Source organism: Arvicanthis niloticus, chromosome 15 (assembly GCF_011762505.2).
Source record: "Arvicanthis niloticus isolate mArvNil1 chromosome 15, mArvNil1.pat.X, whole genome shotgun sequence".
NCBI classification, from domain to species: domain Eukaryota; kingdom Metazoa; phylum Chordata; class Mammalia; order Rodentia; family Muridae; genus Arvicanthis; species Arvicanthis niloticus.
The window spans coordinates 32952709-32977234 of NC_047672.1; the positions used below are offsets into that span (position 1 = coordinate 32952709).

At 42.4% G+C, this 24526-nt stretch overlaps 1 protein-coding gene across 8 annotated transcripts in view; it reads right to left on the reverse strand.

Annotated features, from left to right (window-relative positions):
* The window catches only part of Nrf1 (nuclear respiratory factor 1), a 96488-nt gene that overhangs the window by 19013 nt on the left and 52949 nt on the right, over window positions 1-24526 (reverse strand). For all 8 annotated transcript variants that reach the window (XM_034519065.2, XM_076913586.1, XM_076913584.1 and 5 more), the window contains 5 exons: window positions 14685-14843; window positions 13578-13775; window positions 12686-12787; window positions 10628-10785; window positions 4610-4734 (listed from right to left, as the gene is read on the reverse strand). In XM_034519065.2, the coding sequence (XP_034374956.1) occupies window positions 4610-4734; window positions 10628-10785; window positions 12686-12787; window positions 13578-13775; window positions 14685-14843 (742 nt within the window). The remainder of the gene's footprint in view (window positions 1-4609; window positions 4735-10627; window positions 10786-12685; window positions 12788-13577; window positions 13776-14684; window positions 14844-24526) is intronic.

Consider the following 24526-nt stretch of genomic DNA (forward strand, 5'->3'; position numbering starts at 1 on the left):
AAAAAAATCATGACTGTATTAGGCTAGGCTGGGCTACATGAGACCCTATCTCAGAAAAACACCCACCCTACCCCACCCCACCCCACAAAAAAGAAACCAAAATAACATCTAACAACTAGGAAAATGACAGACAGTGATGGCACACACCTTTAATCTCAACACTTGGCAGAGGCAGTTGGATCTCTGAGTTCAAGGCCAGCCTGGTCTACAGAATGACTTCTAGGACAGACCCAGAGAAACCCTGTCTTGAGAAACCAAGACCAAAAACCCTAGAAAACAAACCTCCTGAAAGAAAACATAGTTAGATACTTAGAAAAGACCACTGAAGCTATGAGTGGTGGCTCACACCTTTAGTCCTAGAATTTAGGAGGCAGAGGCAGATGGATCTCTGAGTTCAAGACCAGCCTGGTCTACACAGTGAGTTCCGGGACATCCAGGGTTACACAGAAAAAAACCTGTCTTGGGAAACAAAACAAAAAAACCCAAACCAACCAACCAACCAAAACAAAACAACAAAACAAAAAACAAAGAAAGAAAGAATAAAAGAAAAGACCCACTAAGCATAAAGTGTTTAGACACAGTGGCAGACGAGTTATGTCAGCACTTGTGAGACTGAGGCAGGTGCATCATGATTTTGACGCCAGTCTGGAAAACTAAAACTCTGTCTTAAAACAAAAATAACAACAAAAACAAAAATTCTATGAACACAAAAACAAATAAACACAAAGAATCAAGCTTTTCCAAATTAGTAATAGAAAGGTAAAGACAATATATATACACGCATACGGCAAAGAACATTACTAGGACACAGACACACATGCAGGAAAAACATTCATCCATGTTAACACACACCAATGCACAAATGCGGATAAATACATGAGCTAGCCGCCATGGTTTACTCATGCCTGTGATCCAGCAATTTAAGGGCATGCTATGGGAGGACTGTCTCTGAGCCAAGCCTGGACTACATAATGAGCCAATCTCAAAAGTAAAACAAAACAAAACAAAATAATGAAAAAAGTGAACCCATGTATTACTAATATAGAAATGCAAATTAAGACAGAACTTATTACCTGTCATAAAACAAATAAAAAATAAAGTTATGCTCATATTCATTATAAAATAAAGAAGCAGGTTGTTCCAGTGGGAGAGTAATCAAGCACAGGATATGTGACACCAAATAAATAGATAATAAATAAAGCTGTGCAAAATCTTGTACAAACATAAACAGTACCATTTTATTGTTAAAAAAAAAATATCAATAAGCTAAATTACCAACAACAGGAGGCTCTCTCAATTATGGACAATAAGATGAATATTACCAAGCATTATAAAAATGGCCCTTTCAGAAGTTATTTAATGACATGAAAATGGTTAAGATACTTCAAAATGAGTTACAAAGTAATACTGATTATTCAACCCTATTTAGTTTGAAACTCTTTTTTTCTGTTTCCCTTCCAGATCTAGAAAGAGGGTCAGCAGCTTGGGAGAAGCATGGGTGCCCAGCAACACCAGTCATCTGTTTTGCTTGGCCTCATCTTGTTTTTAGGAAGAAAAGATACCCAAATGAATCCATGATTAATATTTCTGACATAAAAAGTGAGGGCTTCCTGAGGTAGCAGGAGCCAACAGAATCCCTTCATCATTTTTGCTGTAAAATAGGAAAGAGGAGAAAAGGTCTATAAAGGCCTCCCCCACAGGAGTGCCTGTATCCGCTGGTCTTGGAGGCCATGAGTCCTGGAAGCACAGGGGATCCGGGGCCTAGCAGAGAAGAGGATGGTAGAGAAAAGGGAAGTGAACAATCTAAAGTGCGTAGCCCTGCAGACTATAAATGAACCAAGCCATGCTAGGGCTCCACCTTCCTGTCATGTTGGGATGGAAGTGGTGCCCAGAAAAACAGGGGATGTTTCCTGGGATCGAGAGTGCACTTATATGAGGCCGGCCCTACTGGGCCCATAGGATCTTAGCACTGTCTACAGGATACCCCAGCCTACCACCTGTGGTTACTTTTCTCTGTCAAATTCTGTGGTCAGTTAATCCCTGCTGTTCTGCTCCACTAACTCCTCCTGAGGCCAGAACCATATCTGAATCTCTCTAAGATCTTCTATTCGCACTGTTCTTTAGACTGCTCTGGAGTCTGTGACACATTTCCCCCAAGAAGTGTCCATTTCCAAGTTAGTTCTACTCTTACAAGTAGGACTTTATCCTGCCATCATTAGATTCTTCTGATAATAAACTTTTTGATTTAAAAACAAAAGAGATCTTGTTGGTTTACTGGCAAATGCTTGAAGTTTATCATTACACAGCGGCAGGATCTGGAAGAATGAAGAGAACCTGGCTGGTCAGGCCAGCTACCATTAGCTGGGTGAGGGGGACCGGCCAGCTCTAACCCACAGTAAACCCTATAGCACTCTGGATCATCTCCCATACTAGACTCATCTGGATTCCCAAGAACAGATAAAAATGATCGGCTTCTGCCTAGAATCACTGAGATGTGGTACAAGGCACTCATTTAGTTTGATACAGAGAACCTACAGTAAGAAAAGGACAAGTCCAAGTCAAAAATTCTGAATTTGGCACACACTAGCTTGCTTGGGAGACCAATAGCTTTTTAATTTAATTTTTTTTTAAACTTTATTTTTGAGGCTAAGTTCTTCCCATATTGGCCAGGGTGGTCTCTAACTCATGAGCATGAGTGACCCTCCATTCTCAGCTATCTTAGTAGGACTACAGGCATGTGTCACTAGGCTTGGCTGGAACTGTGGGCTCTTAGGATCCAGATCACAAATATTCTCTTATCAAGAAACAGCCAGCAACATCTAGCGCGGGACAGTAGAGTGTGATTTAACTTTATTATATGGCCCATCAAGCCTATTTGGCTGGATAACCAGAGCATCTTTAGACTCCGGTATAAATCTGTCATTCTGAAAAAGTGAGGCTGGGGAGGAGGTAGAACCCCAAAGCAGCCAGTTCTCTCTCGGACATACCAAATCTATCAAAATGGGCAACAAAATCTCCCATGAAACCCATATGGTAAGTATTTCAGCAGTTGCACGGAGAGTAACAGCAACTGCAGTTCAGGAGGATGCCATGTGGCCAGAAGCCTACCTTCCCCTCTGTAAGCAGATGAGAATGCAGGTTAGGATGCGCAAAGGTAAAGCAAGAGGCAGGGTCCTACCCACACAGAGAGCTTTTCCTTAATTCCCTCCAGGGCCCACTAGGTCCTGAACACACAGTTGTAAGATGTCCTTTATCCTGCAGTATTCTGGCTAAAACCAACACTATCTCTGTTCAGGTTAGCATATGAAAGAAAGCCCCACCAGTCTCAGAGAAAACATCCAGTGGTTGTAGTATGTAGTTAGTTTTCTTTTTTGGAAAAAGAATTCTCAGAAATGAGATTAGCTAGTAGTCCCTAATACATTGCTCTCTCCTAGAACAGAAAAGCTTTTTTCCTACTGTAAAGGATACATTGTGTCTTTTCCCAAAGACTTTTCTGACTTGCCGAGTATTTAGTTCTTATGAGCCGACCATAAAACCAAACAGTGCTAGAAACCTCTGCCTCCTTCCCTCCACCCAGCTCCCTTTACTCTGAAACAGTTTCACTAGGCAGCCTGGCTGTCCTTGAATTCAGAGATTGGCCTGCCTTGTCTCTGCCTCCCCAGTGCTGGGATTAAAGGCATGTGCCACTACTCCCAGCTGAAACTTCTTTCAGGCCTTTATTGCCACTAAGAACTGTCTGCCTGATTGAAAAGATGTTATCTATTTACCTTCTTGCTAGGACTTTTAAATACCAATCTCTCCCATACCACAGATAAGCAGTCTTGCTCAATTAGGAAACAGGCACAGGCAGTGTCACACACCAGGCTGCTCCCCTCTGACCAGTCGTCTGAGGCACTCCCCGGGAGCCCAGGTCTTCCCCACTGACTCCCAGAGCCTGCTGAAGTGGATCCAAAGAGCTGGGTTGGAGCTATGAGTTTTTGCTACCGCATTTCTATAAACTTTACCCCTTTTGTTTATTCTGGATAGTCAACAATATCCAGGAAGGCAAGGAGCTGGGAAAGAAGGGTAGGGTGGTGACAAGTCATTGGCCAAAACCAGATGTCCTTCATAAGGCCACATATAACAAGAAGCAGACAGAGCACAGAGGACAAACCAGAAAAGTGCGTTCATCATAGCCTGTTGCATATCCTGGGGCAGATGACATGTGGTACCTTTTGCATGGAGTCAGTGCATTCCATCCACCCATGGGAGTCTCTACTGCAGCCAAGAGCAACATCCTACCCTACCCCATAGGACAGCAAAGGAAGGAATGCTCCAAAGCAAACTCTTAAGGATGTCTCAGCAAGTCTCATCTTAGCAAAATAGCTAATTTAAAAGAATACTCCAATTAAGTAGCCATTATTGTAGCATTTTCCTTCAGGGAATCTCAAGAATGCTATTAGTAAAAGGAATCAGAGGCCCCTAGATTTTCCTAGGCATTAATTGCCTACCTATGAAGAAAAACTCAAACCAAGCTCAATGTCTTTCTAACAGGTTTGTTGCCAGCTATATCAGGAGGATTTAAGTGGAAACAGGGAATACATTCAATAAAATATTCATGACCTCTTACCATTAGCATCTTGGACTCCAGTAAGTGCTCCGACGGCTGCTGCAGTTTCCCCAGACAGGACTATCTGTCCCCCGCCTTGTAAGGTGGCTTCAGCCAGAGTGGCGACAGCGTGGGCGGCAGCTTCACTGTGGGCACAGGGACAGGACAGGGTATATACAGATGAGTCAAAGCACAACACTGTATTTCCTAGGCTCTTTGGGCTCCTTGGGTGCTAGTTACCAGGGCTAAAGGGTAAGTAAGAGCCAAGGGTAATTTCAGTGATTATAAACAGCTAGAAGAATCTCAAGTTGTCCACCACACTTCTTCTTCTTCTTCTTTTTTTTTTTTTGGTTTTTCAAGACAGGGTTTCTCAGTGTAGCCCTGGCTGTCCTAGAACTCACTCTGTAGACCAGGCTGGCCTCGAACTCAGAAATCCGCCTGCCTCTGCCTCCCAAGTGCTGGGATTAAAGGCGTGCGCCACCACCGCCCAGCAACATTTTTTAATTTTCATTTTATATTTTAAGAAAGAAAATTAAGACTAAAATTTGTCATGTAAATTTCAGGGATTTTAAAAACAAAACAAAACAAACAGCCCAAAGGAATTTCAGAATCTCTTCTATGAAGATGGGAGATGTCAGATGACAATTTGGGGTTTCTGAAGGGAAATCAGAATTGACCATGCACCATTAAATGCAGGCTTTCCACTACTAAAATTATCCTCTTGCACCCCAGGCTCTAGTAGAGACTGGTGAGGGAGTAGGAACTGGCTGGTATAGACAGTCACTGAGCAGGCCATGCCAGTGCATACCTTCTTATGTACAGTTCTGTCATCTAAGGTCAGCAGATAGAACAAGGGTACAGTAATGCCCCAGGTCAGACACACAGAACTAATCTGCCTTGCTTTTAAGCCCCGCTCCATGTAAAATGAATACATATAAGAATCTTACAAAATTTAAATTCTCAGAAATACTATCACATATCAAATGAATAAGCAGAACCATAGTGAAATTTTGTTGTTTTTGCAGAGCTGGAGACCACAGCCAGCACACACTAGGACAGTCCTCAGAAGTATAGCTGTAGCAGGTGCTATTTAGAAGATGACAAAACAGGTTTATTCTTTAAACAAAGGAGATCCTTTGTGCTTCTGTGCTTTATACAGAAAAACTGTGAATCTCCAGATAGGCTAAAGCATTGGTGAGAACACTACACCAGCAGCCCAAAGAGCTGTGAGTGGACCCTGCCTTAACTGGAATTATTTGGAAGGCTAAGGCAGGAGGAATGCCACAAGTTTGAGGCTAATTGGGGCGGGCTACATAGCAAGATCTTGTTCTGGGATAGTTGAGTGGCTAGAGTCGTATCTGGGGCCTAAAATCCCAGTTACTCAGCAGGCTGAGCAGGAATATCCAAATTATGAGCTACAGAGCAAGTTCAAGGACAGCCCTGGCACTGCTGTGACACCTTGTCACAAAATTAAAACGTAAAACTACTGAGAATATATACAGCTCAGGGAGAGCATGTGCCCAGCATGTGTGAGGTCCTAGGTTCAACTCTCAATACCAATGGGAAATCTTTAACTTAGGGGTTGGAGAGCTGGCTCAGTGGTTAAGAGCACTTGTTGCTCTTGCAGAAGACTCAGGTTAGATTTCCAACAACCATGTGGTGGCTCACAACCATCTGTAATTCCAGTTCCAGGGAATCTGAAGCTCTCTTCTGAGTCCCAATGGAACCAGGCATATGTTTGGAAAACAAACATATGTACATGTATGTATACTTATACATATTAAATAAATATTAAAATACCACCACTTTGTAAATTTTAGTTGAAATCCATTTTCAAACCAGAACAGTTCCCAACACTGCATGTGTGCTGGCCAGAGATCTAACCCCTCCCCCTTTTAAAGGCAGGGTCTCTCATTGGCCTAGAGTTCACCCATGAGGGTGGACAGTCAGTGAGTCCCAGGGATCTGTTGTCTCTATCTCCCCAACACTGCTGAGTTACAAAAGCATGTGGCTGGGGATAAGGATCAAATATGGCACCACCCCAACCCCAATACTTTACTCTGGTATCTCCAAGTCTCCCATCAACTTTCGTAGATGTCTAATTTTTTTGTTTGTTTTGAGATAGGGTTTCTGTGTAGCCCTGGCTGCCCTGGAACTCACTCTGCAGACCAGGCTGGCCTCAAACTCAGTGATTCAGCCGTAAGGACATTCTGATCTACATTATTTATCCCCTCTTATTGGACCAATGTCAATTTATATACTAAGATGATATATATATATATATATATATATACACACACACACATATAATATGTACTAATATACTATAGTAATATACATTTACAACCATATTTATAGCATGCTTATATAAAATATAGTTTAGAATTTAGAATATAGTTATATATGTTCTATATCAATTATATGTAATATATTAATACAAAATAAATTAATGCCTTTATAAAAAGGGAGTGGACCTCTGGCCAATATGTTAATATATCATATATTAATTATATATTTTAATAATACTGCTAATATTTTCAGCTTGAAGAGTATGAGTATTTTAAAATGTCACAATACTCTCTAAATATGTATAGCTGTATATCAGTCAATAAAAAAAAAAGAATGAACTTTATTTCAAAATATGGTTCATTTTCTTTTCCTCCCTTCCTCTTCCCGCTTGTCTTTCTGTGTTTGTTTGAGCCTGGCTCATCTGGAACTTCTAGCTAATCTACAGTCTCCAAGTGCTGATAAGGGCACGGACCATCTTGCTGTTTTGCTTCTTTTTAAAGCAGTGTCCATAGTTAAGGAAGGGCACCTTCTGACCTCTGGACAGAAGTGACCAGGCACCAGCTTCCTTACAATGCTGAGTGGAAGCAGTGCGGTCAGCAGACACACAAATGCTACATTGACAAAACAAGGTGAAGCAGTTTTTCCTACGGTAAATACAGGCCCAGTGTACAAAAAAGTGCAAACCTCTACCATGTATCTCTAGGCAGGGCTGTATTGGGGACTTGAGCATACGTATCTTTGCAGGAGGGTCTAGTTAAGAGGGACCGTAAGTACAGAAGATCCTAGCCAACGAAGCAGAGCTTCAAACTCATCAGCTATGAGTGGCATCACCTCCTTTCCCTGCTGCTTCTTTAGGCTCAAGAGCTGCTTGGTTTGCTTGGGTTTTTGTTTTGTTGTGTGCATGCATGTATGTAATGTTCTCCTCATTTGTTCACCATGATTCCCTTCATGCCTCCTTCCTAAAAGTGCCAGCTTATTCTTTATTAATGAACACCAATTTCATTTTCTAATACTGATAACTCTTGCATAGCCCCTTTGGGTTGTTATGAAGCCAGGGTGGGCTAAGGCTGTGCAGCTCTAGGTCCTGTTCTGACTTGCTGTAAAAACTGTTTTAACAGCATAGTTGAAAAACAGGTCTGTTTTGCAGCTGCCCCCCTTCCCCTCGAGTGGATGAAGGAACCCAGAAACCCTATGCCTCCTTAGGCCCCACCTGCCTTTCCCCACAGCTTGCTTCTCCTTTCTCACCCTGCATTCACATCTGCTGTTTATAGTGCAGCAGCGGTGCAGGTGATTATTAGAGAATCATGCTTGTTCCATCTGTACCTGAAACCAACTAGGGCAGATTATGAAATCACTTTGTTACCATAGGAACAATGACCAGCATTCTCTGTATTTTTCAGCAAGAGGACTTCCAACAATGAATTTTGAAGGGATAAAGGGATCCCCTGTATCTCATGTACACTGACTCACCCTCCTGACAAAGCATTCACCTGTGGGTTACAGCTTGCTTTGCTGCCAGGCGTGGCTTCTGGCGGAAGTGGCACCACATCACCCAGGACTCACTGGGGCATTGGACTATCTGATTGCAAACAGATTTCAACATCTCTTTTCTCCTCCTTCAAGCCGCAGTGACCCACACTCTCCTTTCTGGAGTAAACACTGCAGCTGCATCTCAGTTTTGTTAACAAGCCCTCAAGGGATACCATTATGCTCACTGCCTTTAGAAATAAACTTTATCTTCCCAGCAAAGGGAGCCAGAATATGCCTCAGATTTTCCACTATGTGCAGGGTTCCCAGGATACCACACTTCACTGGGAGTCAAGGTGTTGGCTGCAAGGTTCTGATTTTGTTGGTCTTTAGTGATGGCTTACTACTTACTATTTTAGACCCAAAGTAACAGTAAGGGGACACCAGGCCAAAGGCAGGGGGTTTTCTCTCCGAGCCTTTAGTACCTTGAAGGAAGGAGTAGAAGAAGGCTAACCTGTAGAGAACAGTTACATTTCCACGATTCTGAAAAGCACACATCCGTGGCACTAGGACACGGTAAGTCTGAGAGAAGAGTGAGCACATGCCTATGTCTCAGTCTTAGAGTCTGACCAACCATGTCTTAGCGATGACTTCCTTCAAAATCAATGGCTTCCAAGCCTTTAACAAAGCATACCTGGGCTCTGGCTTGCCTTGTCCTAACTGGGCTTATAGTTATATTCCACTATAATCAATTCTGTTAGACAAATCTTAAAACAGAACCTGAATCCAGGGCCTCACACAGGTCAGACTACACTGACCTCAGTGCCGAGCCCCTTGCAGCATAACTTAAACACCATGAGCATGGTGGCTCACACCTACAATCCCAGTACTCAAGAGACTTAAGACAAGTTACCATGTGTTCATGGCCAACCTGGGGTACAGAGTGAATTCTAGGTCAACCTAGGGTATAGAGTGAGACTCCCTGGAAAGAAAGAGGTGGGGACAGGAAAAGAAGGAGGAAGGCAGGAAGGGAGAGGGAGAAATGAAGGAAAGAAGGGTAGAGGTAAGAAAGAGAAGAAATGAGGAAGACAGACTTAATTCTCTGAGCTAATTTATGAGTTAACATGAGCAGGTGACTCTAAAAACTTCATATACATTCTACTACTGGGTTCTTGAGTCTTGATTCTACTACTGGGTACATTGAGTCTACATTCTACTACTGGGTTCTTGAGTTCGTGATTACTGCCCTACAATAACAAAGAGGAAATTCAGAGTAGGAGCCAAGTTTCTTAGGGGCAAATGGCTAACAAAGAGTGTAGCTGGGATTCAAACCAGAGATCTATGTGACCTTGGAATCCTCTCCTCACACAGCACACTGTAGAACCTCATCTAGCACACTGCACACAGATGCGTCATCTATCCCTACCAATCTCAACTTTTTAAAAAGTAGTTTAACAACAGAAAAGGTCCCCCAATCTACACCTTAGCTGACTTGTATTCCTCTCTGGATTTCTACAGTGTTCATTCTAACACCAACTGTTAGGTGGTTCACTAAGATTGAATGTCCCCAGGCACGAGGAGGATTTCTTTGACAGCAGAGCCTGTGCTGCAGGGTTTCTCCCTACGCACAGCTCACGGAGGCCGAGTGCTGGCTTGCCAGAGAGGTCAGGACCCTGTAAGACTCAGGACTGCACACAACCATTAGTGGATCTCACAGGATCAGGATTGACACAGGAAGTTCTTGTAACACCTCCTCAGGGCAGGGAGAGGCATTACAGTCAGTCTACAGAAAGGGCCTGGGCCCTGAGCTTAAATAAACTGCTCAAGGTCAGCCAGCCAGAAAATGACAGGGCAGAGTGACTTTAAGGTCCCTGTTCTTAATGATTAATAAAAATTCCTGGGTCTGCTGAAAATAAAATTGTGTCAAGAATCAAGAATAATAGGGTGACGACCTTTCCTGTCAATAATCATTTGGAATTGGCCAGAAAGGAACATGCAGTGCTGTTTTGGAACAGGCCTCTCTCTTTCTAGATATTCTTCAAAAGAAAGGGTTCAATTATTCTTGTTGGGGGCTGATTAGAAATCAAAGTACTATAGCTCAGTATCAGAATGTCGGCCTAACATGCATGAAGCCCTGGGGAGCTCCACCCCCAGGACTGAAGAAAACAACCCAGCCTACAGTGTCTATGAGCTGTGTATCCCTGTCAGCTGTGACTGAGGAGGAATGTGACAGCTTTCTTAGGACAGGCCTGCAATCCCATTCGCCCCCACCCCTGCCTCCACCTGTTGAGGGCCATGGTGACAGTGGCTCCCTGTTGCATCTCCTGAGAAGCTGCCACTGCGGCTTCTGCCAGTGATGCTACTGCCTGGGTGGCCTCTGATGCTTGCGTCGTCTGGATGGTCATTTCACCGCCCTGTAATGTGGCCCAATTTTGTTCCACCTGAGGCAGAAAGGACAAGGACAGTCAAAAGTCAAACATAACATTACTATGTTTTTCACCAAATGAATGCATACAACATGGCCTATAATGTATAGGAGAGTTTCAGCATGCTATTTTGTGCATATGGGGGGACTGTTAGAATTTACATTTGAATTTGATTGTGTCTATATCAAGTAGTTCTGGAAGCATATAAGAGAAATCACTGAAAATACTTTCTTGAGGCAAGTATGGCAATACATGCCAATCCCAGCACCCAGGAGGTTCCCAATTTGCAGGTCAGCCTGGCCTATATAGCAAGACCGTGTCAAGAGAGACAGGAAGGGAATGAGGCAGGGAAAGATGGGTGGAAGAAGGGGGTAGGGAAAGAAACAAAGAAACTTGTTGGTTTGGATGGGAAGCAGAAGGCAGACTTGGTAGGACCTGCTTCTAAGCAGTGCTTTCCTTGGCAGTGTTGCTTGAGCCTGTCACCTCTTCCTTCCTGTGTGTAACTGTATTCGTTCGTATGCTACCATGATCCAAAGAGAAGGCTAAGCCCAAGAGGTAGAACTATTCAGAAGATGTCCTACTGCCTTGCTGAGAGAAACTCGCTGTGCTGAGGTCCTTCGAATGGTGGCTCCTCTTACATCTAGTTAGAGCGGGTCACTGTAGCCATTTTATGTCTTCAAAACTCAGGGTGTGGAATGCTTGTGGTCTAGGATAGGACACACTCCTATCCCCGAATCCTTTGCTCTTTTTTGCTTCTCTCTAGCCCAAGCTCAGGCTTATCACTACTCTGAAAAACACTCAGAAGCAGATCCCCTGCACTCTAACCAGGCCCCTCTTCCCCTTCCCGGTGCTGCTCAATGAATGGTTTCTCATGGGTTTCCCACCCATGCTGAGTGGTCTCTTATAACAAGAATAGTTTAGTGTCTGGTATCTGGACTGCAGGGCCTGGCACGGGGCTCCAGAGCATTTATTGAATGTGGTGGAGAACACACTCCTGTCTTTTCCTACTTGTTATTGAACCTGTCTGTATTTCCACTGGATTGATATTCATTAAAAACCTACAGAATGGGTCATCTGATCTCAAACCCATCACACGTGCTAGTGCCCCACTTTAAGCTCACATCTTTAATGTCTCTGTACTTTGGCGGTTTTTTTCCTTTGTCCAGCAGAGTTACACATACCATTATCATCAGATATCATTCAAATTTCTGATGTCTAATGCATTCAACATGACCAATACCAACTGATGAATGGTCCAAAGTACAACAGAATCTTTTCTTTCTTTCCTTCCTTCCTTCCTTTCTTTCTTTTTTTTCTTTCTTTCTTTCTCTTTTTTTTTTTTTGAGACAAGATTTTTCTGTACAGACCAGGCTGGCCTTAAACTCATTGAAATCTGCCTGCCTCTGCCTCCCGAGTGCTGGGATTAAAGTGGGGAGGCACCACCATGTCCGGGTACAGAATCAATTCTTAAGCCAACTTCATCTTAAATAAATTACCTACTTATAAAAATCAACATAAATAGTTGACTTTACATTTTAATGTTGAATTCTAAATGTCCGTGTAATTTGTACACTCCCTAAATAACTTTTTTTGTAACTATGCAGATTGCCTATACTCAGCATAGGAACCCTCAAATGGTATTAAAAAGAAAATCCCTTTTGTGTTTTATATTAAATATTGTATTACAAATGTGAAATTCTAAGTTTCTAATAGGTCGGTTTGGGTTGTAGTGATCCATGAGTTTTAATTGTTACAATTAACAAACACAGTATCAGATGTTTCTCCAAACTGTCATGTCTGATGAATACTAAAAGGTTCAAATATTGCATGGCTGCTCCTTCATCTTCTGGGTCCTTATTTCTCCCTACTTATTCATGCTCTGTTTCAGTAGGGGAATGAGAAACCCTTTCCTTACCTCTCCATCAGCTACAGCAGAGTAATTCACTTGGGCAACAGTGACTGTGGTTGGCAGTTCTGAAGCATCAGCCAATGTGGCTACTGTTGCCCCCGTACCAACCTAGGAAACACAGAAAGTTAAGTGTCAGTGGACAGGCCCTTTTGCCTGGCCTTTACACATAAGCTAAGGCTCACTGAACCCCAAACTCGGCATCATATGCCTTCTGACATGAAGAAAACGACTAAACTCAGCTCTCAGAGACTAGCGTGAATCAGTATCTAAAGAGTGACTGCATTCCATTCTGGAGTTTGGTGCCACTCAACCAACGTTCTAGTCTAACCCCAACCTGAACTTTAGAGATTCTTCGTCTGTCAATAAATAGTGTTCCACTTCAGAAAGGTATTTCTCTGGCATGTACACCTCCGTCTCTCTCCTTTTCCCTTCCTCCTTCCCACTCTCCTTCCCCCAAAATCCTCCTCTCTGTTTCTCTCTACAGATGATGGGGACTGAAGGCGATGGTCTTCTACACGCTAGGTGAGCATTCTACTACTTAATTGGACCCTAACCCAGGAAATAATTTTCATATGCTTTGTTTGGAAATATCCCAGAAGCTACTTAAAGCTCTGAATTAAATAAAACACATGCAATGTAAAATATGGTTCAAAGGCCGGAGATAAGATGTGGCCATGTGGTAGAGTACTTTCCTGGTGTGGGTGTGGATGGACCCTGGTCCCATTCCAAGCATAACAAGAAAATGAAATAAAAAATAAATGAAAGTGTTTGGAAGTGAATCCTAGGCAGGAAGAGCAGATGTTAGGGTGCGCAGAGATGAGCACCGGCACAGGAAACTTCTCCTGTGCGAGGTGAGATACCACCAACCCACCTCCCCTGAGCCAGCAGGCTGACTTACCTGGATGAGCGACACGGTGCCATCAGGGTTGCTGAAGGTCTGTACTACAGTCTGTGATGGTACGAGATGGGCTATACTGTGTGTGGTGGTGGCCTGCGTTTGTGTTTGCTGATCTTCAAAAGCATATAAAAGATCCTCCCGCCCATGTTGCTTATAACAATTTTTAACTATGGTCCGTAATGCCTGGGTCCATGAAACCTGTCATCAAAAGACCAAGAAAGTATAATAAGCCACAAAGAAATTGGGTATTTTTGGCCACCATGGAAGAATCAACCACGTATTTATCAAACCTTGTATGGCTAATGGTTTCCTGTCCTTCCTTCTTAACCAAGATCTGATTTCGCTTTTATGTCCTATTCCAAACAGGCCAAACTCTCCAATTTCTCATAAGAGGTAACATTCTGATCAAGAAGGATATATTATGTCTCTTTATATGAATGTATATCTGTGTGTGTGTCTGTGTGTATGTATCCTTATGTGTGAAGATGCCCAGGGCAGCCAGAAAAGAGTGTTGGATCCCTGTAACTAGAGTTACATGTGGTTGTGAGCCACCTGACATGAGTGCTGGGAACTGAACTCAGGTCTTCTGCAAGATCAGCAAACACTCTTAACCACTCAACTAGCTCTCTAGTGACTTGTTTTTTGTTTTTTTTTTTTTGTTTTGTTTTGTTTTGTTTTGTTTTCAGGTAGGTTTGGCCTAGAACACACTATGATGTTCAGGCTGGCCTCAAACTAGAGATTCTCATGCTTTGGCCTCCCTAGTGCTAGTATTATAGGTATATGCCACCAAACCAGCTCAGCAGTGGTTCTTGCTAATCAGAAGCAAGGCTATTTCTAAGCTTTCAGATGACTCTTACTTCCAAGTTTCTCTGGTTTAAAGAATTTACAAAAGACAGCTATGAAGAAACAAAGTATAAATCCACAGCCTTTCCAGATCTTTCCCTGTACAGTGAGGGGAATGATGAACAGGAAGGGTTGTACATCAGAGAACATCCAACTGCTTTGGAGGAAGAGGTTTGACTATTATGAAAGTTCTGAGACTTTGTAGTGACAGAAGCTGAGGCAGGGACCCAGCACTGCACACAATGGGTGCTCTGAGGAACTCACTCTTTGCTTCTGCTCTTCTGTGCGGACGTCACTGCGGACATTGGCCCATGGGATGTCTTCTGGCCACCAGATAGGCTTGCAGCTTTCTTTCCCCCAGCCTGGTTTTCCCCGACCTGTGGAATACTTGAGCATCTCTGGGATAAATGCCCGCAGCTGAGCCTGAAAGGCAAGAGCATGGTCGTCATAGTGACTCAAGACCGACACATGGGGTGTGCACCTGGGTTCCACTCCCCTCAGATCACCAAACAGGGAGCACTCCTAAGAGTGCCAGAAAGTTCAGAACATTCCAAATGTCACTGCTGAGAGCTCACTGCTTCCTACAGTTAATCTGCTCCACAGATGACTAAGGAGGATACACCTGTTGATTGTGGAGACTGTAAAAGCTACATTTTATAGATTTGTTCTGGAAAGTGCAACAATGTCTATCTCTAAACTTGCTTTCTGCCTCTGGAGACACTACTACACTGAAGGCTGCTCTTCCTTCCATGAAGAGGTGGATGCTTATAAGATATATGAAAATAAATTGCTTTTCCAGTTAGTATGGTGAAAATAACCAAGAGTTCTACCAAGTTCCCTGGGAACAGTGTGTACAAGGATTGGAGGTAGATGGGGCAACGTCTACCAAGAACACGTGTGCTGTCTTTGCACTGTAAAACCAGAGGGAGAGGAACATTTCGAGCAGAGTCAGAATCAATAACCTGGCTATAGCTGTAACTAAATGGTAAAGCAAAACGGGTAGGGGATATTTAAGAACTAGTTGCAGAAAATGAGCATGTCAATACTTTAATATGGGAGAATGTATCTACTAAATATTCATATAGTTCTCTTTATAATAAATATGGAATCTCATTATATCAGAAGATAATACAAATAGTTATACAGTAGGGGACCATGAAGGCAAATCATCTATACTTACATAATAAAGACAGGCCTGGTTACTTCCTGTGTGGACCATGCTACCTCATCTCTTCGTAAGTGCTTCCTACTCACACATCTCCTGCTTACAGGCTATGATATAATACACTCCATGTATATTTGGCTCTGAGGCATCAAACAGCAGGCTAATAGAAATGTATCCATTTGCAAACCCATGCTATCAGCTGACTCATGAGGTCATTCCTCCAGTTATTTAAGAAAGTACATCTCAAAGTCATTTTTTCCTTTATACTAGTTTCTTGACTGTATTTTCTAGCTTCTAGCAGAAAATACATTTTATATACATTTTATATTTCTTTATATAAAAAAACAAGAGCTGTCTCAAACGCACAAATGAAATAAACTGATACTACAAACTTAAAAGTTCCCTTTTTAGTGTGGCTAATAACCACCCACTAAATGAGAGACTTTTAACTGTCCCAAATAAATGTTGAGACTTTTAAAAAGACTTAGAGAGACCTACTCTCAAAAAGTGCCAATAATAATAAAGAGAAGATTCATCTTACCTATCTACCTATCTGCCTATCTATCCTTCCTCCCTCCCCTCTCAACCTGGCTTTGAACTTGAGAGTTTCCTTCCTCAGCCTCCTCAGTGTAAGACTACAGGTATAGATCATCATGCCTGACCAGAAAGGAACTGACTATATTGGGAAAATCAGTTACCAGTTGTCCAGCATAGAAAGAGTTAAATAATTCTCTTCCAGAATTTGACTGTGTCTTCACTGCCAGTTGGATTAATTAGTGGTCCCAGAGAGTTTGGTAAAGCAAAGCTTCTCAATGTGCTTGTTAAGGAAGGTCTATCTGTAATCCACAGGGAGACAATCAACAGGCTCTTACTTCTCAGGCTGTCTTTAATTGGGCTAGAATAAGCTTGCTTGGCTGCTCTCACTCTGACTTAGGTCTCTTTGTGAGCCTAACGGGCCCTAGGCTGCCCAGTAAACTTACTCCAAGCACAGTAGAAAATACTGCTCCTTTCAGGGTACAACCAGAGAGAAAGTGTATCAAATTCATGTTAATAGTATCTAAGAGTAAAGATGTTAGGAGCTGGAAAGAGAGCTCACAGTGAAGACCACTGTGGTTCTTCCAGGGGACCCAAGTTTGATTCCTATTAACCCCATGGTAGTTCTTAACAGTCTGTTAAGTGCAGACAGACCCAGGGGACTTCAATGCCCTCTTCTGGTATCTATAGGCACTGCATGCATGTGGTGCACAGACACCCCCACATACAAAAATAAAGATTAGGTGGAAAGTAAAGTGGGCATGGTGACATGTCTGCAATCCCAGCACTTGGGAGACAGAAGCAGGAGATCAGTTCAAGGTCACCCTTAGCCAGGGAAGCTTGGATTACATGACACCCAGTCACAAAAAAGCCAGACATACATACTACAGATGGTTTTAAAATAAAAGATTTTCTAAAATGCTAAGCAGCCTAACTGAAGGCTGGAGACATGCTGCTAAGTGGAAAGCAGACGTCTTCATGAGCATATTAACATGTGGGTTTCCACCTGGTATCTCCACAGAAAACAAAAGCCTAAACCGGCTAAAATGAAACAAATAATTCCTACTATGCTAGAAACCTGCCATTGGTAAATTCAGTTATTTATCTACTGTTCAACAAATGTATTAGCCTTAACACGTGCTAAAATAGTATTGGCCACTCAGTCCTTCTGTCTTTACATCAGGAATTTTTGAAGCTCCTCAATGGTATTTAGGCTCAATTGTAAGAAAAGGACTTTCAAGTTAGGGTGTCTAACAATTCCACCTGTACTGGTCAGATAATACAAATCACTACCATATCTGTGAGTAAGGTACCTACAGGTTCAACCTACTGTGCAGCAAATACTCAGGGTAAAAAAAAAAAATTACTAGTACTGAGTATGTACCAACTAGTCTTTTCTATAATAATTTCTTAGATAATACAGTCTAACCATTACTTATATGGCATTTACACTGGATTAGGTATTGTATATAGGTAACACAGAGATGTTTTGTATAGAAAGATTCAGACAGATCTCATACAAACACTATGTGCCATTTTCTGTAGTGTGAGCATTTGTGGACTTGGGGATCTGCAGTGGGTCCTCTATGGACACTGAGGACAACTGTGTAACACATTTAGAGAGAACATGGCACATATTAAACCCTGCAGAAAGGTAAGATTTCTATAGTCTACAAGAAAATCATGATGTGGCAAAGAAGGTAAACTGGAGATTGCTTTTTTAAATCTCTCTGTATGATCCATGCCTCAGCATTTGTGTGAAGGACAAAGGACAACCTTGGATGAAGATCCTCACTTTGTACTTCAGTTGAAAACAGGTCTCACTCTTGTTCATAACTGTATCCAGCAAGCAAGCTGGTCTGTGAGCTTCTGGGCATTCTCCTGTCTCTGACTCCAATTTGTTTGGATTACAGCCATATACCACCATGCTCAATTTCATGCTGTTCTGGGGATTTGAATTCATAGCCACACACTTGTGATTGAGACACCTTTCCAGCCAGGTGTTGTTATTTTAATTTGAAATGAGGAACTTGCAGGTTGACAGACCAGTTATAAACCAATGTGTATTTCAAGGGCATTAGAGAACTAGAGCCCAATGGTTTCCTTACTTATTATCTGGATTATTTGAACTACCAACTTTGGTTCAGAGATGATGAACTAATCCTTACGCAAAATACAGTTGCCAACACAAACACTGACATCTCTTGAAAAACAGACTTTTCCCAATCTCATTCCCTCCCCACTAAAAGCACACTGCCATAGAAAACATGGTAAGAGCCAATGTGAAACTGTAACTTCAGAATGAGTAAAGTCAAGGACTGGCAAGTGGATTCGCCCATTCAAAGACTTCTTCAGACAAGCCACACTTCTGCTTCCCATGCTCACACCCAGGAACCTCTTCAAGTGCTGCCCTTCAAGCCTCAGCTTTTCTTACTCTCAGGTTGGTCAGTCTCTGTGGGCTTGTGGCTGTGTACTCCTTTTGTAAACCACACACTAGTATCACTAGCTTGCCTACCAATTCAGTGTACTGACTAGACTGATTAATACCTTTCCCTGTGGTCAAATTCTATCCATTTCATTAACATATGTTAGAAAGGTAGCTGTGTTGCTGAAGAACAATCGAACAGTGCTGTTTCGTACACACTGTATGATGTGCTTCTTCCACTCAACAATTCTCTCCCAACATCTCTCTGAACGACTGTACTCATGTCTTGTTCTCCAGCAGTTGTCAATACCCGTTTCTCAGGTGCTGCCTCCCCAGACCCCAGTGTTCTTCCTCCACCTTCCTGTCCCCGCCTCCTGAGTAACGGGTTAAAGGTAGACCCCTTAGACCCGTTACACTGTGTGCCTCTTAGGAAGACACTGTGGAAAGTGAACCTGCTGGTTAAAGGAACACACACTCAACGCTGACAGCACCTTTCCCTCTCCCACCCCATGACAGTACTCACTGGTCCATACTTGACCGTGTGTGTAAGTGTTTTCCAGGAAGTATGCCTGTGCACTACGTGCATGCATGCCTAGAGCCCAGAGAGATCAGAAGATGGCATTACATTTCCTGGAATTGGAGTTACAGATTGTAAGCTGCCATGTAAGTGCTAAGAACTGAACCCAGGTCCCCAACAGGATGGACAACTGCTCTTAATGGCTGAGCCATCTCTTCAGTCAAACTTCCTACATGTTCTTCATTTCTTTCTTTCTTGTTAATTATTGAGCTTTCTGGTTTGAGCTTATCTGATATGAAGAAAATAATTCCCTATTTTAATTTATATTACTAGCGAAGTGAATTTATTCACTATTAATTTGAAAGAAGCATTAATTTGTTCTGCATATTTATTCTTTATCATGTAAGTTGCAACTATTTCCTTGGTCTTATTTTGTCCTAAATGTGTGATTTCCTTGGTCATCATCCCTTTCCTTAGCATTCTTGAATACACCTTATGCTTCTCTGCTTAAAATATACTAAGACTATATATATATATGTCACCTGGTTTTGTTTTGTTTTATTGAGACTAATGTCCTGGAACTCACTCTGTAGACAAGGATGGCCTCGAAATTAAGAGATCCACTTGCTTGCCTCTTCCAAGTGCTAAGATTAAAGGCATGTGCCACCATGTCCAGATTACATCACATATTTTTAAAATTATGATTGACTTATTTTCTGTCTGCCATGTGTGCTATGCGCATGGTTTCAGTTTTCACTTTCTACAACATGGGTCTGAGGTCCTGGACTTTAGCTGTGAAAGGCTTGGAGGCAGGTGCCCCACCGTGAGCTGACACACAGGCTCTGGCTATTTGAACTTAGGTCCTCATACTTGTGTGACAAGAACTCTATATACATCTGAGATCCTAGCACTTGGGAGTCAGAGACAGGAGGATCAGGAGTTCAACACCAACCTGCCTGAGTTATAAGACACCCCACCCATAAAAACGGAAGCCTGCTTTGCATGGAGAGGCAGCTTGGAGATTCTTTTTTTTTTTTTTTTTAAGTAATAGTGGGTTACACAAAATCTGAGAGGTTAACACTACAGCTATCTGAGTTTTAGCCACAAAATTCAGACTTAGCTACCTTCAAGTGTGAACCATATACCTAGGTTTTAAATTCCCCAGGTGAAAAGACCACTAGACTTACATTTTATTTTAATCCAGCTCCCACTTTCTCTCCTTTAAACTGTTTTACACACAACATAAAATCTATTACCTTAACACTCACAATTCAGGGACACTTACTGCACGCACCGTGCTGTTTGACCATCACGCTATATCTGTCCCAAACAGATGAGGTTTCTGTTAAAACCTTAACCCCCATTTGGACTCCCCCAGTCCCTGGTAATCTCTACTCTCCTTGTTTTTTTTTTTTTACTATGGCTTTACCTATTGGTGACCACCCCATTTCCCTGTATTACACTTGGAATATGTTTACTACTGTTAGTGTAGGAAAGACCACACCCATGTTTTATCAAAACAAAATAAAACCCTTGAAAAACTCGAACAGCAGACGAAATGTTTTCTAAAGAAAATCCGAAGCACCTGCTGTGTGGACTATCTCAGAAGGCTTTCCTGAGACTAGCGAATTACTGCCCAGTTGCATCATTGCTCCAGGGACAAAGATGGCCCCAGTGAAACTACAAAGGACAGCAAGTTCAAGGGGCAGGGAGAGAGCTACTGGAAAGAGGGGTAGAATGAACCAGTGATCCTGGGCAGGCTTTTCAGAGATGATTCTGGAATTCTTTCTCCATAGTAAGAGTCTTTACCATAGCCTTTCAAATACAGCTCTCCCCAAAATTCACAACTTCTTCAGAATATGGGAGTCCTATCCCACTCAACTTTGGCAATGAGAACTAATCCCCACCCCACTTCCCCATCCCCCAAATAGCTTGAAACTCACTATGGAACCAGGCTATGCTCAAATTCACAGAGATCCACCTTCCCTGCTCCTATCTCCCAAGTACTGAGTCAAAGGCTGTGAGGCTTCTCCTTCAATGAGACTGTTTTCAGTACGAGAAAAGCCCTCAGGAAACAATGGATTTCTGGCTCCAGGTGCCCCTGAGAACTTTCAGCAGGGGCTGGTATCACCAAGCTGGACGCCTCCCACCCTACCCCGAACTCCACATCTGCTGATCATAGTGGGCACCTGAGAACCCAGGTGAAGCCACCCTCTACAGCCTGATCCGTATACCTAGAACAACTTGCTAACATGATCTGCCAATTTTCTAAAAAACAAGGCAAGCACAGTAGTACACACCTACAGTCTCTACCACCTGGGAAACTGAGGCAGGAAAATTGCTTAAGCTCAAAAGTTCAAGACCTTCTGAGTATGGTGGCACATGCCTTTAGTTCTAACACCCAGGAGGCAGACGCAGCTTTGTGAGTTTAAGGCCAGCCTGGTCAATAAGTGAATCTAGGATAGCCCAAGCCACATAGTGAGACTCAGTTTCAAGGGGGAAAAAAAGTTCAAGTTTACTTACTCTTGGCAACATAGAACCTAACCCACCCCCAAAATGGATTACTCTGCTGAACCTTATTTCAACCTTCTAAAATTTTTATCTAAGAGTGATTTATAAAGAGAATTCTTCTTTCTCCTTTTCCTCTTCTCTTTCTACACACACACACACACACACACACACACACACACACACACACACACACACACACACAAACACACACAGTCTTTTCATGATAAGGTCTCATACTGCCAGGCTGGCCTCAAACTTGATTTGTAACTGAGGCTGGCCTTGAGTTTGAAGTTCTGGTCCTCCTGCTTTCACCTTCTAAGCGCTGAGGTTACAGATGTTCATCATCATACTTGGCCAAAAACTATACATTCAAAACGAAGCAAAAAAAAAAAAAAAAAAAAAAAAAAAAGAAAAAAAGAAAAAGAAAAACCCAAAGGACCACCATAACAAAGCCTTGACACAGCTCTGCTTCCTGAATCCAGGGTAGTGAGTTCTGGATGAAGTTCAACTCCTCAGTTCTGTGAGGCCCATTTACTTGCATGAGCCAATTTTCAGTGTTTAAAGGGAAAAAAGAAAGGGGAGCCGAGGAGATGACTCAGCAGTTAAGAATGTTGACTGCTCTTGCAGAGGACTGCAGGGTAAAAGATGTCTTCTGGCTTCTACAGGCATCTGCATACATACATGTACACATATTCTCTTCCTCCCTGCCCCCACAGTTAGAAGTAAAGTCAATCGCACCTGAGTATGGTGGCACATGCCTTTGATCCCAGCCCAGAGAAGGCAGAGGCAGGTGGATCTCTGTCAGTTTGAGGCAGGCCTGACATACATAGCAAATCCAGGAAAGCCACAGCTACACATGGAGACCCTCTCCAAACAAAGCCTTTGAGAAGAAATATATGCTAACAGTAATAATCAAATCGTGAGATGGTTTAGTTTTCAAAGCACTTTCCTCCACAATACCTAATTTTTACTTCCTCCAACTTTATGAGGTAGGACGGCTCATAAACTGAGGCCTAGAGGGCTGGAGAGATGGCTCGGTGGTTAAGAGCACTGGCTGCTCTTCAGAGCATGAGTTCAATTCCTACCAACCACACGGTGGCTCACAACTGTGTAAATGGATTCGATGCCCTCTTCTGGTGTGTCAGTGGCAGCATGCTCATATACAATCAATCAATCAATCTTTAAGAAAAAAGTCAGGCCTAGAGCTAATATATAGTAGTGCTTAGACTAGAAACTAGATTTTAGTATTCTTATAAAACATGTGAGCTATCTAACTTACAGAGTCAATAACGCTAACATGGGGTCAGCATGAAATGATTCTCCTTGAAGGATTCAGAATACATTTCAGGTCTGTACACAGAATCACACATCTATGTTAGCTCCATATAAAAACAAGTCACCTCCACATCATATAGTTATAATAGTTAATAGAGATGACTGGTTAATAAAGCATATCTGTAGTATAGCCTAGTTTTCTAGGACTTGATCACTTTAAGAAAGTCATAAATTACCCCTATGGTCTGAAATCTAGAATTAACATTCCATCACTTGGCCTTTTATGGCTAGTCATATCTGAATTGTGCTTTCTGGACTTCAAAGTATAAGTCAGTCAGTCTCAGTCTGTTGGTTCTCTCTCTCTCTCTCTCTCTCTCTCTCTCTCTCTCTCTTTCTCTCTCTCTCCCCGACTTTGTGAAGAATGTAATAGTGTGCCTTCCAATGCTCTATAGAGATTCAAGGTGGTAAAGAGTTCATGACATTTTTGTGCCGAAATAAACAAGAAAAATAAAATTTGGTCAAAGTCAAAGCAGAAACATTATCAAACTTGCATCCTAAAAAAGTCAAGTTAAATGTAAAAACTAAAAATACTTTGATTTCTGTGATTATAAAAATACCCATAAAAAGAAAATCCACAAAATCTACTCTATACTCTCCAACTTTTCCTGTTGTGAGCAATGCTATCACAAACAGTAAACATCACTGCTTCTCTAGAGAGCAACCCACACACCTTTTACAGATGATTTCCACCTCTCATTTTTCATTGTGTGTACACATCCGAGTGAGGGTATATGCATGAGGTCAAGTACCTGCAAAGGCCGTCAGGTTCTGGAGCTGGAGAGCTAGGCAGTCATAAGCCGCTGAAAGCACAGTTGCTTAGAAGCAAATTCAGGCTAAACTCTGGGCCATCTGTCCACACTGGACACGTACTCTTTAAACATCACTCTGCACTCCCAACCAGCCTCCTAGGAAGTGTGCCAACTTATATTCTCGTGGACAGTAGGGAGCAGTGCTTTTCCCATGCCTCGTCTACCAGGCTTAGTCTGAAATTAAACACTCCTTTTGCTACTATTAAAAGTGAAAAGCTTTAAGATCATTTAACATAGAGAGGTACTTGGCTCAGCTTAAGATGAAAGTGTATGAGGAGACAAAACAGTAATAAGAGGCTATGGGAGAAAATACGAGTCTCTGAACATTCTCTGAACACTTAGAAATGTCCATTCAGGTATGGCTGATCTTTTATCACCCTACTTAGTTCTCTTCACATTGTAATTTTGAGCTGGGCAGTGGCACGCCTTTAATCCCAGCGCTTGGGAGGCAGAGGTTGGCGAATTTCTGAGTTTGAGGCCAGCCTGGTCTACAGAGTGAGTTCCAGGATAGACAGGGCTATACAGAGAAACCCTGTCTTGAAAAAAAAAAATTTGTAATTTTGAAATGTTTATTTATTTATTATGGAGGGCATTACCATAGAGCACATGAGGAGGTCAGAGGACAACTCTTGGGGGCCAGTTCTCTCCTTCCACCATGTGAATTCTAGAGATTGGATTCAGGTTGTCAGGCTTGGTGGCAAGTGCCTTCAACCATGTCATGGAGTATTTTAAAACTATTTGTTATGTTTTATTTTCAATCCTCAACTGCAGTGAGAAGGGAGAGGAGGGACTGCATGCAGGGAACACGGG